At 41.0% G+C, this 16,916-nt stretch overlaps 1 protein-coding gene across 3 annotated transcripts; it reads left to right on the forward strand.

The window, feature by feature from the left end:
- The first annotated feature begins 1,311 nt into the window (after positions 1–1,311).
- Positions 1,312–16,502, forward strand: hmgn3 (high mobility group nucleosomal binding domain 3). 3 transcript variants are annotated; one of them, XM_033648973.2, is made up of 7 exons: positions 1,325–1,502; positions 4,115–4,165; positions 4,426–4,455; positions 8,157–8,207; positions 12,149–12,247; positions 12,477–12,576; positions 15,699–16,502. In XM_033648973.2, exons 1-7 carry the CDS (start codon positions 1,488–1,490, stop codon positions 15,704–15,706), a joined length of 354 nt encoding a protein of 117 aa, XP_033504864.1. In that variant the 5' UTR covers positions 1,325–1,487; the 3' UTR covers positions 15,707–16,502. The 3 variants fall into 3 exon arrangements, with proteins under 3 accessions (XP_033504865.1, XP_033504864.1, XP_033504866.1); XM_033648974.2 differs by lacking the exon at positions 4,426–4,455 and having other exon boundaries at positions 1,312–1,502; XM_033648975.2 differs by lacking the exon at positions 12,477–12,576 and having other exon boundaries at positions 1,336–1,502.
- The last annotated feature ends 414 nt before the right edge of the window (positions 16,503–16,916 follow it).

Here is a 16,916-nt window from a genome sequence, read left to right on the forward strand (position 1 = left end):
CATGTTCTGCATAAAACACTTTTCTGGCCATTACTCAGCATCGTATCTCAGGAACAGACATTTGGTCAGATACTGAATTGGTGACTCCTAATCTTGGGTGTCCACCTTGAAACTGCTGATTGTATAGATCCTCTGTGCTGCTGAGATGAAGGTGTGTGTGAAGCATCCATGTTTTCACAGACATGGATGTAAACTGTAAGAGAAACTTGACTGGTGCACAGAGGCATACAACCCTTTATGATATTTTGGGGGGAACATTTTGAGCATATTCGATTATGTGTACCCCTCCAATATATATTATAATTACTGTCTCGGATGCATGGATCCAGTAGACCTTAATAGGTGGATTGAGAGTCTGACATGTTGTGACTGATCCACATTAAATGCAGTTTCTTTGTCTTTGTTATTCGGTATCAGCAGATACCAGAGGTGAGAGAAAAACATTGAACTGTCATGTAGATACCAGGATACTGAGAGTCAGATTCAAAGACAACTTATTTCTCTGTTTTGAAAATATACATTTGTAAAATCCTTATAAGAACATTCCTTGAACTTTAAATGTGTTAATTATGTGAGGGCCGATAATCACATGTACCAAAACACATTATACATCTTAATACAATATATGCATACAAGCTTTCGCCCTTTTATGGTGTTATTTTTTTAGTTATTAATGATATTCTGCTTCTGCTTGATAATTCTAGACACCAATAAAGCACCACTGCACATGAAATGCACCTGGGCACAATTTGGTTTTCAACCTATTTGTACACCTGTCTTGTGTTTTAAATTCCCATGTAAATAAAAAGTGTCCTTATCATGAAATAAATCTCTCAGTGGTCTAATATTTAGTGACCTTATTCATTGTATTGTTTTACAGTATCGTGTTCCTGCAGGGACTGGTGCCTCCACAGTGATGTGCAGAAATGTGGTGTATGATTACTCTGGTCCTTTACAGCAGTGGAAACCCTACAAGACACAATGCCCGCCAGATTTTCTGGAGCTCCTCTATGGCCGACATTGTGCCATTGTGCCCGTTTTTTTTCTGGTCCTTTGTGTTTCATTTCCAACATTCTCTCTTTCTCTCATCCTACATTACCCAGATCCACCGAGAGTCGGCCCCGCTTTCATTGGCCTGTCTCCACTTTCCCTCTCAGCCGTCGCCGTCTGGTGGGATCTGCGCACAAAGAGCGCGTAGCCAATCAAACGCGCGCTCGGCTAAATCTCGGCCACTGTCCGAGAGCCTCTTATTTACATAGAGACGCGACGAGCCAATCGGGAGTCAGCACAGGAGAGGATTTTGACTCCACCATCCAATGGCCGTGGGAGGTATAGAGTTTTGGGGAGTGCATATAATCAACATATTATCGAAGGTGCTTAGATATTGATCCTGTATTTCGAGGTAGTTCAAATTCGCCTCTACTGGACCTTCGGGTTTGACCTTAATTTTTTTCCCGTGCTTGGTGGAGAATAATTCACGCGTAAAAATGCCGAAGAGAAAGGTGAGTGTCGTGTGTGCCGTGCAGCTCACTTCACTGTAGTTTTTCTGCTCTTGCATTTGAGGAAAATAGCGGTGCGCGATTTCTGTGGCGACGTCGAGGCAGGTGAGGCGATGCCAAAGTTTGTGGAAGCGTCTTCTCGCCCGCCGCCTTTCAGGTGGATTTGACGCGTCTTTGCGCGCATATCGATTATTTCATGATGATACTGTTTGTCTTTGCGCTATAAATGTTGCTGCGTTCATCTCAATGGCCGTTCTTGTGGTCGTTTTATGTGCCATTTCCCTGTCCACTGTGCGCACTGGTGAATGTCAGACGGAGCCGCCGGATGGATGGATGCGTAAATCCCGTAGGAGACGTGCGTGGTGATAATTCCTGTAGGCGCGTTTCATATATTGATTTTTAATTATGTGACTTCAAACAGTAGAATTAAAAAGCATCACCTCTGTGTGTCATTTTGGTTCTCCGGTGGGGATGGATGGTAGGCGCCGAGCCGATTGAGCAAGCCCACATCCAGATGGAGAGAAAGGAATAAAGAAAGAAGGGATCAGGGACAATTGGCGCTGTGTTAAAAGGGGCCGTGACACTATCTAAACACATTGCACGACGAGCTCCGGAGCATTGTAGCAGCGCATACATGGAAATTGGCTTTTCTGCCATCTAAAAACTGCCATTGTCTGCGCAGATTCGCCTGTGAGGACAGAGAATGGGGGGCCTCTAGGGGCGGAGGTCGCCCACATGCAAATGATGCGATTGCCAACCTGCAGGCTTAACCAACACATTTTTTTCTCCACGGTGGGGGTGGGCTCTCTCCTGTAGCCTACACTGTCCTCACCTGCCTGCAGCCTGAGTGTGCTCATGATAGGGTGATGTGCATGTAGGCTGGCAGCCCTCACGGTGTGTTGTTTGTCAATAACCATGTTTACACTGCTTTATTCTTTTGGGAGCTCAGGGCTTGGCATGTCAGCAAGATGCCTTCATTAAGATGGAAATACTCAGAGAAATCACATATCATTATCAGATCATGTGAAATTGTTTCTGGTACAAATATTAATCTAAAATATGATAAAAAATTAAGATTAAAATTTGGGGTTAATTATGTGAAGCATTACAGTTTCTAATATTTAAAAAAAAAATACAAAAAAAAATCAGATTAAATAATTAAATTTAAGACCCTTATGATTCTGACAATTATTTACATTATACATATTATAATAATCCTTAATATTTTATTAAAATATTCAAATAGTCTACATGGCTGTATATTTGTGAATCAGTGGAGGAAGAAGTTGTTATGTTGTTTGTGTTTGTATGATTTTATTATGCACAAGGATGTAGGATTATTTTCATTATTCATTCATCTGCAAATTAATTTCTCAATTAATTGATTAATTTATTATAGTTTATAACATGTGAGAAAATAGCAAAATATTTTCCCAAAGCCCAAGCTGCTGTCTTTTTCATTTTTATTTTATTTATATATTTTTATTATTATTTTTATTTTGAGGTTCGACCATGCAGTCCCAACCCCAAATTTTAAAAATACTTCAATAAAATACCAAGAACTCCAACAAATATTGACAAAAGAGAAAGTGTTGCCAGGTAATTATTGGCATGTTTGCTAATACAATGGCAAATTATGGGTATGTAGATATATGATAATTGTGGAATCTCTTGTGGATTTCTTTTATATTTATTTTCTCTTTTTAATTTAATTCAATTTTATTTTGTTTTGCTTCAGTTTATTTTTTCATTTTTTATTTCATTTGACTTTATTTTGTAGCATTTTTATTGCACTATGGACTCTCATGAGTTGTGTCCTTAATACAGTCTGAATTGAAAACAATTTATAGAATATAATATTAAATAAATATTTGCAGATTAATTTTCTGTTCCAGCTCCAGGTACACATTTTAGGGCTGCAAAAAAAAAAAAAATCATATTGCGATTATTTTGATATATTGCGATATGAGTCCCAATTGTAGTTAGAGTGGTAATTTTTGCATTTCATTTTCACTAATTAAAAAAAGATTTTTACCAGGGTCTGTTAAAAAAACAAGCATGCTCCCTTATGACTGGAATATAATTTTAAGGTCGGGGCATCTCTGTAGCGCCACAGTGCTTCATGTATAATATTATGTTGTGACACATTTTACCTTCATCAAAAAATTGCAGCTCCTGCAATTTGAATATTGCACTTCGAATTTTTTAAAATGAATTGTGCAGCAATACCATAGTTATCACGTCATTATTAGTGAGCTGAATTTTGTGTAAAGAGATAAGGAGTTTCCTGACAGAGAGAGAGGAGGCTCCAGCACTTTGAATGTCAGTTTGTGACCTTTTGACCTTTTCCCCAGAGCCATCAATGATTTGCATTATTTGTATGTATAGCTAACCTGGCTCCCTATATAACACACAGAGAGGTTAAGCTACACGCACACATCTGAACAGACTGAACCACATCTAATTTTTTATGAATTAAAATTGATCATGGTAGATGAGAAACAACCAGAAACTACATTTCGAATCACAACATTTACCTCAGAGGGGTTGTACGCTGTGTGAGCTCACACCTGCTCTGTTAACATTCTCTCCATACCTTGTTGCATTTCCTACAGTCTCCAGAGGGTCCTGAGGGCAAGGAGGCCTCCAAAGTCACAAAGCAAGAGGTAAATGTTTCGGGTGTGTTTGTGTGCTGTGTGTGGGCGTGCAGACGTGTGTTTGTATGCTGTGCTTTTTTTCGTGCTAAGAAAGAGAGTGTGTGTGAGAGTGAGTCAGAATAGACACATGACAGGTTAATGATTAGGACACTTGTAGCAGTCACCGAGCGCTTAAGAGCAGCCCGCAAAGGTACAACTGATATCTCTCTGTCTCTCTCTCTGTCTGTCACTGTCTTTCTCTCTCATTGATCATCCTTTTGCTCCGGCAGCCCACCAGAAGGTCAGAGAGATTGTCAGCGGTAAGTTTCGCTCTCCCCTCCCTGTCTTCACCTCTGTCACTGTCTTCTCCTTCCTCCTCCCGCCTCCTCCTCATCATCTGGTGGGGTAGTAAGTGTCATGTTACCAAGGCTCGGAGTAAAGTCCTCACACAGTTTACGGATCTGATCACGGCAATTTACAGATTCCATAAACATGCTCCCTGAGGATTGTGTCTTGCTTGGTGTCTTTTCTCTGTTGTCTCTGTCCTGTTTCACTGTGGTCTGTTGCAACACCTTGTTGATGTGTAGGGCTGCATGATGCAACAAAACAAGTGTAGAAAATTGTTCCATCAGTAAAAATGAAGCATTTTCTTCTTAATTACTTCTCAACATTAATCAAAGCTTCATGGAAAATGTCCAGTTTGTATTGAAAATGCTCCAATTGTTCCCTAAATCCTTGTAAAAGTAATGAGTATGGATAGTTACCATAATAATATTATTTTCATGCAGCTCTGCCAAACAGACCATGTCTTTTTTATCTGTGTCTTACTTTGCATGTTGAACCCATCCACATTGAGTCTTTGCATGTATTTGTACATTTGCATGTGCACTTTAAAGGAGCTCTATAAGATATTCAGTACATTAATACAGCAGCAAACAACTACTTGCTATGTAAAGCCCAGTTCAGACCATTAGCAACGAGAGGAGTTGAAACGTGCAACTACTTGCGATGCAACCTTCGGCAACGCTTTAAAAACCTACTGGTTCACACAATGCAACTAGATGAGACGGTGTATCATCTCAGGCCCCAGCAAGCAGACACGCTGTCCACGGTTATTTTGACTTGACCAGTGGACTTCACTACAAGCTGATTGGCTTTTGAAACAGGTGATGTGCTTTACGTGCTAAAACCAGCCGGCAGCGATTAGACCAGCTGAGTTGCAGGTGACACCATCAGCAGGCTTGGGTCAACCTCAGACCAGTGTTCTAAAACAGTTTCATCTCGTGGCAAATCGTTTGGTCTGAACTGGGCTTAAAGATGTAGTGAAGTAAAGGCGTTCTGTGCTGTAAGCCGAGCTTCTCTGTTTTTTGTTATCCTAGACGGCCCTGCATGCATGTAAGTGCATGTGCATCCCTGTGTGTGTATCCCACTGGCCAGCTAATCTTAGCCACTTTGCATCGGAATAGTGTCATCATGGAAGCATAGCACCCGCCTCTGCTAGGTGCTAGCTCAGCCACCTCCATGTTGAGAGCTGTGTGCAGACAACCTCTGGATCACAGATGTGCTCTGAATATCATAAAGAGAATGTGAAGTTAACCTTAAGCTGTGTTAAATCCTTTGGACGAGGATGCCATCTTGTGAGGACTGAGCTGTGTTACCTGTGCACGCTACTGCGCTCAAGCGGCAGCAGTATTTGGACAGATCCCGATAAACAACCGAGATCCATTTGACTTGGCAGTCCAAGGCTGGATTGCAGACACTCACACCCCAGACTTAGTAAACTACCTCATTTTAGACCCAAGTGCAGACACTTTGGCAGTAGAGATAACAGGGCATTTACCTCACAAGATGGCGCCCCCTTCCCACAGGGTGTGACATACCTTCACATTGTTTAGCCCTATAGAGCTCCTTTAAAGGGATGGTCTGACCCTTTGGGAAATATGCATATTATCATACTTACAGAGACTTAGATGAGCAAGTCAGTACAACTCCTGAGTTTGTCACGTGATGCCATTGGACCCAAAACGACATGTTAATGTTGTGTGCTGTAAATGAATGAATTAATAATTTTACGGCCCACCTGCAGTAACTCTGAGGACCTCCAGGGGTCCTGGACCCCTGTTAAAAGACCCAGGCTGTAGCAGTTCCCCAAAAAGACTTTGTCCCATAGACTTACACTGGAAAGAGACATTGGTAAATCATTGGATACATTTTATTAAGCATCAGAGCCCCGATGAAATGATTCGTTACTATCAGGAATTGATCATTCGGTCTGATAACATTTGAAAAGCCTAGCAGAGCCACAAGATTAAATCTTTTATCCCTATTCATGTTAGCAGATTGTAAACTAGAAGTAGATGGCTTGGCCAATGGAAGTCTGTAGTGCGCCTGCTCTGCGGGCCCAATGATGTGGCATCGATCATCCGGGTGATTTAACTGCGGAATTAGAGCTTTTTTGGTTAGAAATGAACGGGGTCCTGGCTCTAGCGCTTTATCCGGGTCTCTTAATACATCCATGGATGGGATACTACCAGCTAGCAGCCAGTTAGCTTAGCTTAGCACAAAGACTGAAAACACCAGTTGTATTTTGTTTGTTTAATCTATGCAAAAATCTAAACGTAAAAATACAAATCGGCTTTATATTTTACACTTATGTGCCAGACTATCGCTGCATTCCATTTTACCTGGGACTGATGTCACACCTGAGTTTACTGCATTCCAATTCAACAAGTCAGAAAACCAAAGATGTTGTTAGCAATAGCCAGGTTAGCCTTTGTTAGCAAAACCATTTTATAACAATGCATCGCACTGTTTTTGCACATACAGACACTGTAGCAACATGTCCGCAGATAAAAGTTGGTCCAGATAAGACAGAGTGCTAATGAACAATAGCTGTCACTGCTGTTGATACGTGGGGCAGCCATCTTGGATTTTAGGTTCCTTTAGGGTCCTGACTTTCCGAGTTGGACATCCAGCTTTGGGGATGTTCCGGATGAAATTTCCAGCTGGAATATCAGACATTGTCACTGCACATGGAGCGCACCATGAGTCTTTGCCAGGCCACCTGTGGAGTCTCCAGGAAGTCAATGAGCTGTTATCAGTTTTTGTGCTAAACTAAGCTCAGCAGTCTCTTGGCTCTTTATGTTTAACAGACAAACATTAGAGCAGTAAAAGGAAGAAGATAAAGCATATTTCCCAAATTGTCAGACTCCTCCTTTAAGCTTTTGATGTGACTGTGTAAACATGCTATTTTAAATGTTTGCATGTTTCCTAATCTGATGTTTCCTTGTCTTTGAACACCTTCAGAAATCAGCTTATTTAATGAAACAGGATTTTTTTTTAAAGCTGTAAACCAGCAGTGCTATGTTGTTTATTGGCCAGTATTTGGACTTCAGGGCAAAAAGCATAGTCTTTCTTGTGTTTTCCAAATTCTTTTAAGGTGTAGGTAATTCCCCTGTAAATGTCAAGCCCCACTTCCCCCAGCATAAGAAGAAAATATGCCTTTCATTTATCGTCTCATGTGCAGAGCATTGGCGATCTCTAAAGAAAAGCAGAGATATTCTGGGAAAGAATCACATGATTTAATTTTGTCACAGCAGTGTTACTGTAGCTCGTGGCTTCAGGGTAACGTGGTCCACACTCAGCGGCCTGGAAAAGCTCTGCAGCAAAGTTTCTCACACCGAGTGGCCAGAATTTGAACTCCCATCTGATATAGTCATTGTACAGTGGTCTGAGGTCAGTTCACTTTGAGAAGAGGCAGATATTTGAAACGACTTAGCACACGGATATTGTCAGATCCCATTACTCAGGACAAACGGTGCAAGTACTTGATTATTATTAATATCCACAGTGGGAGCAGCCTCCATGTGCTCTGTGTTAGTCCTGGTGAATTTTCTAGCGCAGAGACGGTGCTGCGAGCGAGTGCAGAGAGCAGAGGGAACCACAGATAAACTAATATTTTTCCCAGAAACGACGCATTGTGCAGGTGGTCAGTCCTAACTGACTGTTGCTTAATTTGCAGAAACCTGCTCCACCCAAGCCCGAGGCCAAGCCCAAGAAGGCCATCGTCAAGGTAAAGTACACACACACACACACACACACACACTACGCCTACTATGATTTATTTATATCCCCATAAATTTGCAACACTCTGAGGCACTCGATTGGCCCTATGTGCATGACCAAGGCCGCTGGATGTGAAAAACACAGTAACACACACACACACACACACACACACACAAATACACTTTGCAGCTACACCTACAGTATCCAAGGTCCATTATTTCACCTCCAGAAAAAATACAGGAATTTATCGGTATTTATTTTGAATATTGAAATGCTAGTAAAATATTATAAAATTATAATTTGCAGCAAAAATATTCTCTAGTTTTAACTCTTATTTTTTCATTGCATTTATTTTCATTACCTTGAGGAACTTTAATAGTCATAATAATCTTTATTTATGATGTGCTTTTCAAAACAGAGTAACAAAGTGCTTTACATTTCAATAATTAAAACAGACCAGACATGAAAACAACTTTAAAAAGAACTAATAAAAACACTTTAGTGCATAAAAACCGAGGAAATAAAAGACAGTTTAAACGAACTTAAAACTCTAATGAATAAATACAAGTGTGTTTTAGAAGGGATTTAAAAGAAATCACCGACTTGGCCGACCTGTTTTCCTCAGGCAGACTGTTCCAGAGTCTCGAGGCCCTGACAGCAGACGCTCTGTCCTCTTTACATGATCTGCAGCATAATCAACATTTTTCTGCTCCCTTTCTGTTGTGAGAGGAGTACGGTGAACACTGTAATTTTGCAGAGGGAAACTGAAGAAATAAATTGCATACTTGGGAAATAGGGTTGCAGCGATATACCAGTTTCTCATCTTTATTTTAGTTATTTTCAAAAGGGAGACTTTTTACAGAAACGTCCATTAATAAAATGGTTTCAAGTTTCAATTATAGTACAAAACCTTTAAGGGTCATTGTAACTCATAGCTATAATTATACTGTGATACCATGACAACGTTGGAACGTTAAAATCTGGTTTGAAATTATTTTCACCTGATTCACTTGATAGTTAAGTCTAGAATTGGGTGATACGATACGTATAACGATACAGGAGTACGATTCATTTTACTGTGATATATTGCAATTTTTAATTGTCTAATTGTAGGAAAACTGTCATACTTTAAAGAGCACACCACTGCAGGCATAAAAAAAATTACGTTTTTTTTTTTTTTTAACAAAATGTTTATCTACATTTGAATTATACATTGCTACTTCGTTAGGAGATAGAAAACGAATTAACTCTTCACAGTTCAGCAAACGAACATTAAAATTATAAATCATGGCAGCGTGCACATTTACATAGAAAGGATTATCCAAAAAATAAATAAATAAGTAAAAGTAAAAATATATTTAAAGCAGTAAATCCGTCAGTTTTGGCCAAGTTCACAATTAAATCAGTACACTTTGGTGATCTTAAAAGTAATTATAGGAGCCCATACATTTAAAGCTCGTCTGTCTTTAAATGGAGTTGTGTCGTTATTTTTTCCACTGTGTACACTTTCATTAACCTGCCACTGGTGTAGTGTGGGTGGCAGCGGTTTGAGCAAAGATAAGGATATCATTTTTTTGCCACCAGTGAAAGGATTTGAAGCAAGTAAAGCTTTCCTTATCCAGAGCTCCCTCAGGGATTGCTCATATAATATAATGCAGTGAGTCTAAAGGTTAATCAATATTCAAAATGAAGAGTTTCCTTTTTTATGCAGTCACAACAGTGGGAACTTTATTTGAATAAATCATAGTCGCTGTAACATCCAACATCATAGCACTACTTTTTGTGCAATCTGAGCAAAGACATGCAATCTGAGTGAATAAAAATGTAAAAGTGCTCGCAGGATTTTTTGGGCAAACAAATAAAAATGTAAAAGAAAACACAAAAAAAAAATCAAATTTTTTTGAGAATTGATGTAACATAATATCAAAATACTCTAGTTAGCATTCCAACATGGAAAAGTAATTTAATTTCACAATCTAATTTTCCACACTTGGAAAAAAATCCTGGAATTAGTAAAAGTCATTGAAAGTTTTGGAAAATTCTGGAATTTTGTTGTGTGTAATGAAATTAATTGTTACAGCAATCTTATATGTAGATAAGCAGCTACGTCCACTTCCAAAACGTATTAAGTTGTCGTTGCATTGATTTTCACACTTGCATCCAGAAATGAGTTTAGTTATCTTTTATTTTTTATTACAAACTTGGTAGGAGCCACACAATGGAACAGAACAGGGTCTTTCAACTAGCAAATAGGTTACATCCCTTTCTGTATACGGTCCATTTTTTCCAAAGTTTTCTATATTGATTAAGTCACAGTCGTAAAGAAACAGTGATTTTCTTCATATGAATTAACCTATGGCTAAGCCACGCCCCCTCCACTCACTCGGACAAACTATCAACATTCAGTGACCGGCGCTATGGCAGGTGTCACAGTACACGGAATTTTGCAGGAGGCAACTGATGATTTCTGGGGACATAATGATCAGATGTCATTGAGAAGTAACCAAAAGGGCCTAAACTACGCATTGGAGGGATATATTCATCGTTTTATTGTTGAGAAGGTCGATGAAAAGCTTAAATTACAAGCCAAAATTTACAGGTCACAGTGTACGCTTGTGAACCGCATCTGGTTGCCGTCACCATCAAAGACAACAAGTTAAAGTGCCACTGAAGTTAAAGTTTTTGGCTCAGAATATGAGAAAAGGATAACGGCCTTTTTACCATCTTTACCAAGAGTGTCTCTCCGTTAGTTTAGTGCTACAGTATTTACACTGAATCATTCAGCATAACGTTTGCCAACCTTTGTTATCTCTGCCATTACAGATAAGTTAATGAAGCTAAGCTCCAGAAGTTAACGTTAGCTTAACTAGAGCCCTTTGGACAACAGCTAACAATGATGTACGATCACCAAAGTACAAAACTAGAACAAAATAGGCTAATGAACTCCCAGCAAACAAGGTGACATGATGAACAACGCAGCTAGGAGCTAACGTTAGGCTAACTTTAGCTAACGTTAGCTAGAGATGTTAAAGATAACTTTATATTTCTTTCCAGCAAAGTGACAATATGTTGCCTCAAACACAATGTTGACTTACCTTAGAACAGATGTAGACATCATTGTTAATCTTATTCACGTTGAGTTGATGTTGTGGTCTAACGTTACCACACAACTTTATCCAAAGGAGACACTTTTCTCGGTTGAGATGTGGTTTAAAGTGTAAAAATACACCTCGTCGCCCAGCCTCTCAGGATACCTTGTGTCAGAGTTGCATGTACCCCATGCACACCGTTTGACCATTTTTAAACTTCAAATCTCCGAAAAAGCTCATAAAACCGAACAAAACTGACTTTCTGTAATGCATTTCAATGGACGTCCAGGCAGAGAATGTCCCAGTGTATGGGAATGGCTATACGCACTGTGATTGGCTCATCGCGTTTGAGGGCGGGACTTAGTGTTCAGTCAATTGCAATCCAGTCGTCTGCTGAAGGGGGGTTCACCTGTAGCCACCTCCATGTGATGGCTTTCTTGCTTGTGGGCAAAAGTAAAGGTATTCGTCCTGGGTTATGAGATTGTCTGGGGTTCGAAGTATAATATGACAAAGGAAGAATCAACTTCTATTCCAAAGATGTTCCTTATTTCTCTCTTCTCTTGCCAATACGGAGAAATTAGAAATGAGTTTGTAATTAAGTATGTTAGTAATACAGTGATAGTATGATCAGTTCTGTTTTCCTTCATGCTTGAACGTCAGTGCCAGACTGATACACAGTAAGTGCTTGTAGGATTGTGCCCATAGATTTAAGTATTTGAAGTAAATATGAACATAACCAATTGGTAGAGACCGGAAAAGATCACTGATTAAGCTTCATACAATAAGAGTCCTGTATGCTGGTGTGTGCCACTGTGTAATTTTTATTTAGTTGTATGTTTCTGTCATTTCTCCTGTGCAGAAGGTGGCAGACGATAAGGGGGCGAAGGCAAAGAAAGGCGGTGCTAAGGGTAAGAAGGATGATGGCCCCGCCCAGAACGGAGAGACCAAGACCAATGAGGTACGAGGAGGGAAAATTGGAACGAAAAAAAACATGTTGATGAAAGAGGAAAACTTTCAGTCAGAGGCAGACGAGAAAATAATCTTTACTCCCTTATGTTGTCGATTTGTGTATAAACATGAACACACACACTTTAACTGCACCACTGTAACCACACTGCTTACTATCACTAACACACATCTCCCTCCACTCACATGATGCATGCTCACACACACGCACACACACACAGATCTACGTGTCTCGTCCGTCTGTCAGTGTGTCCTCCATCAGAAGCACGGCTCCCTCCTTGATGTCAGTGAGAGGGCAGAGTGAGACAGTCAGAGTTAAGGGTACGGTCGTGTGTCTCTAATCCGTCTTTGGAGTGACTAACTTATTCAGTAACTGTATGTTCACTGAGCAAACATTTACCCAGTGTGCTTTGGAGTGCTGTGGCGTGTCTGAGAGAGAGAGAGAGAGAGAAAGTGAAGACGAGGAGAAGTGAGGATGTCTGGCATTTTGTGTCGCTGTGTGCAGTGAAGCGGGCCAAGGACAACTTTATACACATGAGCAGGAAGGGTCGCCGCTCACACAGCTGTGATGTGAAGTGTGATTGGCTCAGTGTGTTCACAGACAGCTGGCTCATCCAGTGGTCAGGCAGAGGACACACACAGGACATGATTCCTGCAGATAGGAGTTGTGCATTTGAGTTACAAATTTAACAGATCTGTCGCATGAGCCAATCATGTGAGCGTTACAAGATCATGAAATTATGGTGAGTGGTTACATGTTACCTGACATTCCAATGCAGGGAAGGTGAATGAAAGGCAAGGCTAATTTATTCATATAGCACATTTCATACTCATACACATTAGTCAACTTTAATCATTAATCACACTCAGGTGTGCACCAAAACAATCCTGACCGAGACCTTCTTGAAGAGGTGGTCTCAGTCCGGTTACAAACGAACTCTGGTGTGGTTCATTTGTGGTGAGAAGGTGTTCCGACCTGGATCTGAAGCAACTGCAGTCACGTGACACATTGTTTGGGTTAAACATGAGCATGTTACAGTCCTGGAGGATTATTAATGTGCACCTCCTCCTGTACTGCCTTAATATGCACATTCAGCACATCCAATGCATCAAAACATTGTTTTCTAGTTGGAGCCGCGCCTCGTTTTCAAACTGTATGGTTTGACTAAAATGAACAATGACAGCAATATAGTCCACGATGAGCAGCGCTAAAATCAACCTGCGTAGTTGTCCCTCCATTGTGACATTAGAAAGTGTCACATTTATCTTGCAAGTGTACTCTTCTTCAACGTTTGCTTTACTTCCTGGATTTTTCTGACTAATCAAGAGCAGCTTTCCCACACAAGGCATTTTTACCTGGTGTGTTTGTAAATGCTGCCGTGAGAACATGAACCAACTCTAGGCAATTATACAACTTTGGAACAAAATGAATCTCTGCTTCAGACCAAAGGAGACGACTCTAGGTCTGAAAGCAGCCTAAATTATCACTTTATTTAGGATATTGTCACCACTTAACCTTTCACGTAGCCTTTTACAGCAGGGCACTGACGCCATTATCTTCAAGCCACCAGACACAGTTGATAAAAACAGTAATTTTAAAACAGCTGGTCTACTGTTGCCTCAATCAGTCAGTGTGTAAGGTAAAGCAGTTACCCGTCCATAGCAGTTCGTTGTTTAACTTCCGTGCAGGTAGATTTAGTTTATCAAAGACGCAACAAAGTACATTAAATAAGCACAGCAGAAACATCAGATAAATTGGACCACTGTGTCTAACTTAATCTCTTTAAACGTTACAGTTTGAGCTGAAAATGACAACAGAAACAAACAGATTTGCTGATTTCACACTTATCTGCAATGCAAATCAATTTCCAGTTGTTTACCTGCAAGTGATTGTTGTTAGTGTGACGTCACGGTGATTCAGCCCTTGGATATCTTAAACACTCAGCACATGAAACCAAAACTATCTGCCACAAGCAGTTAGTGGACTAAAGTCCATGTCACAGATTCAAAGGTGTTGGGTAATCCTGACAACTTGATAAACCTGCTTTTTGGAGCAAGCCCCACAAACACAGCGAGTGTTCTGTAAATGTAAAGTGTCAGCCTAAACTGTTCTCTGAGTACATTTAACAAAATTTCTGAAATATACTAAGAGGGTAACTTTGACATTTTTCAACCTGGACCCTGTTTTCCTATATTGTTGTGTCTAAGTGACTAATGGGAGCAACAGCTGGTCCACTACTGAGAGAGAGGCCTGCAGCCAGCAGTGGTGAAAAGGACTGAAATTGTGTTCATATGATTTCATGTGACAAGTAAATTTATTGACTGAAAAGGGATGGAATGTGAGTACTCGCCGCATGTGTGCACTGTCAGTTTACATCCACTAAAAGTGCTTGTTTTTGCCACTGACAGGCTCAGACTGTTACTGCAAGTGTTTGACAACATTATGGAAAAGAACCCTACAGCGATCACTTAAAAAAGGCAGTTACAGAAAATCATCACACCGAGCTGTGGGGCGACGTTAAGACACACGACCTGGATTTAGTTCATTTGTAGCCTAAGGACGCATTCACACTGGCGCTATTTGGTCGGCTTTAAATGAACCCTGGTCCACTTCCACGAATGGTTTGGTTCGTTTGGAGTGGTGTGAATGCTTATTCGAAGTCTGATGCGGACCAAACGAGCGAACCCTAGTCTGCTTGAAAACTGGGGGTCTTGGTTCACTTGCAAGTGAACCGTGGTGCAGTTTGCCTACAGTGGGAAATGCAAACGGACTATCCGGCGAACCAAAGTGTAATGCTTTTTGGGTAGAAAAAAAACCAAAGCCAACAGGAGAAGTGGGGGAAGCAGAGGTACAAAAACAATTAGGTTTGAACACCAAAGTAAAAACAGAAACCCCAAGACTGCATAAATTTGGTGTTCGGCTGGAGGGAATGGATTTCCGTTTTTGGTCCTGGCCAATCGATGAACTGGGTTTTCTTCTTGTGCTTTTGCACTGTGGTCGTTTTGGGCAATACCGCCCCCTAACAAGCAGCTGTTGTCCAGGCCGTTTAGTTGGCTTTACAAAGTGCAGTGTGAAAGTGAACCGAACCAAATGAAGGCGTGAAATTTTTCGGCATTCTACGCCCAATAGAACCGAGTCCCCCGGACTATCCTGGTGTGAATGCGCCCTAAGGTTTGCTTTTTACTTATAGTGATTGCATCTAGGCTTCAGAAATCTGCTGAACTAAACGTGTCAGTATCACAAACATTTGTTTGCCACTTATTTTCTGCAATGATCCAAAGTCCAATGGAAAAATCCCATCAGCTTTTTCACAAGGGAACCAGGGCGATGCTAACCACAGAAACACGTCATCCCTGGAGCTCTCTATTGGAACCTACCTGCGGTAAGAACGATGGGTAACACCTGCTCTGTTGTGTAACTCTTCCTCTCTTCTTCCCTCCAGGTAACTGAAGCAGCAGAGGAGGCGACTGAGGAGAAGGCGTAAAGACACGGGCGCGTCTGCCGACTCGTCCCCTCTGACTCCATGGCAGCAAAGCATCTTTTTTTACTGACGATTTTTGTACCATGCTGAATTTTTTTTAGACTTGTGATAGTAGAGATGGACAACCAGCAGCCCCATCCCATTCTATGTTCACACTCCTCTCAGCTCCCCTCTTACCCCACAGTATGTTTTCGCCCGACTCTCCTCTCTCCTCCATTCTGTATCGCTCCTCTCAGAAACAGAAAGACAGAATGAAGTGTTTTTATCTGCAGGCTGCAGATGTTCTTCATCTTGCCTGAAGGGGGCCGTCAACACGACTGTTATGATCTCTAAACCAGCTCTGCCTATGTGTGTAGTCTCAACGGAAGATCATCATCATTATTGGCACCCTATTTCCCCCCCGATGGTTGAGGTGAGGATTTGTGGATGCAGAGCTACCAGAGCTACATAGTCGCCATGAAGAACATCTGCAGCTTTAAAAAAAAAAAGGTAGTTTTTAGGATCTCCACCACTGTGTTTCACATAGCTCCTTTTGTATGTGTGCTGGAGTGAATGTGTTTGTGGGTCTCTGTGTCCCCCCCCTCCCTCCTTTCCTTTTTCTCTTCCCCCCCCCTCCTGAGCGCCTTGTCCTGCAGCAGAGTGACATAGCAATAATGAGTGGTGCTTCTGTTCTAGACGGCTCTATTGGCTTTGGACCCTCTGGGCTTCTCTTGAGTTTCATCCTGTTGGGAGAATATTTTCAAATAAAAGAAAAAGTTGATGTCACATGGCTGTGTCTGTATGGCTTATTTTGTGTGTGCGTCTCTTCTCTTACTGGTGTATAAAACTACTGTGCACAGAATTATGTGTATAGTGCATTGCATTCATACTTTCTTCAGTGGGACAACAATGCTATCTTTGTGTTATATCGACCAGTATACAGTAACTGTACGCCTCCACCTGCGCCGGCTTTTTGTAGTTGGGAAAACTCAGGTAATCTCTATGAGGCAACACGTGTGTGCATGATGTGTGTGTCCTGCTTGTGTTCCAGAGCTCCTTTTCACTGTGTTCATGTTTGGAGTTACTTTTTAAACCAACACAAAGCCGGCGCTGTGTGTCTGTGTATATCTTTGTGTGTGTGTGTGTGTGTGTGTGTGAGGTCGCCAGGGGCACGTGGCTGTGTTAAATACAAATGCTGCG

The sequence above is a fragment of the Epinephelus lanceolatus genome, chromosome 13, assembly GCF_041903045.1.
Source record: "Epinephelus lanceolatus isolate andai-2023 chromosome 13, ASM4190304v1, whole genome shotgun sequence".
Taxonomy (NCBI): Eukaryota; Metazoa; Chordata; class Actinopteri; order Perciformes; family Serranidae; genus Epinephelus; species Epinephelus lanceolatus.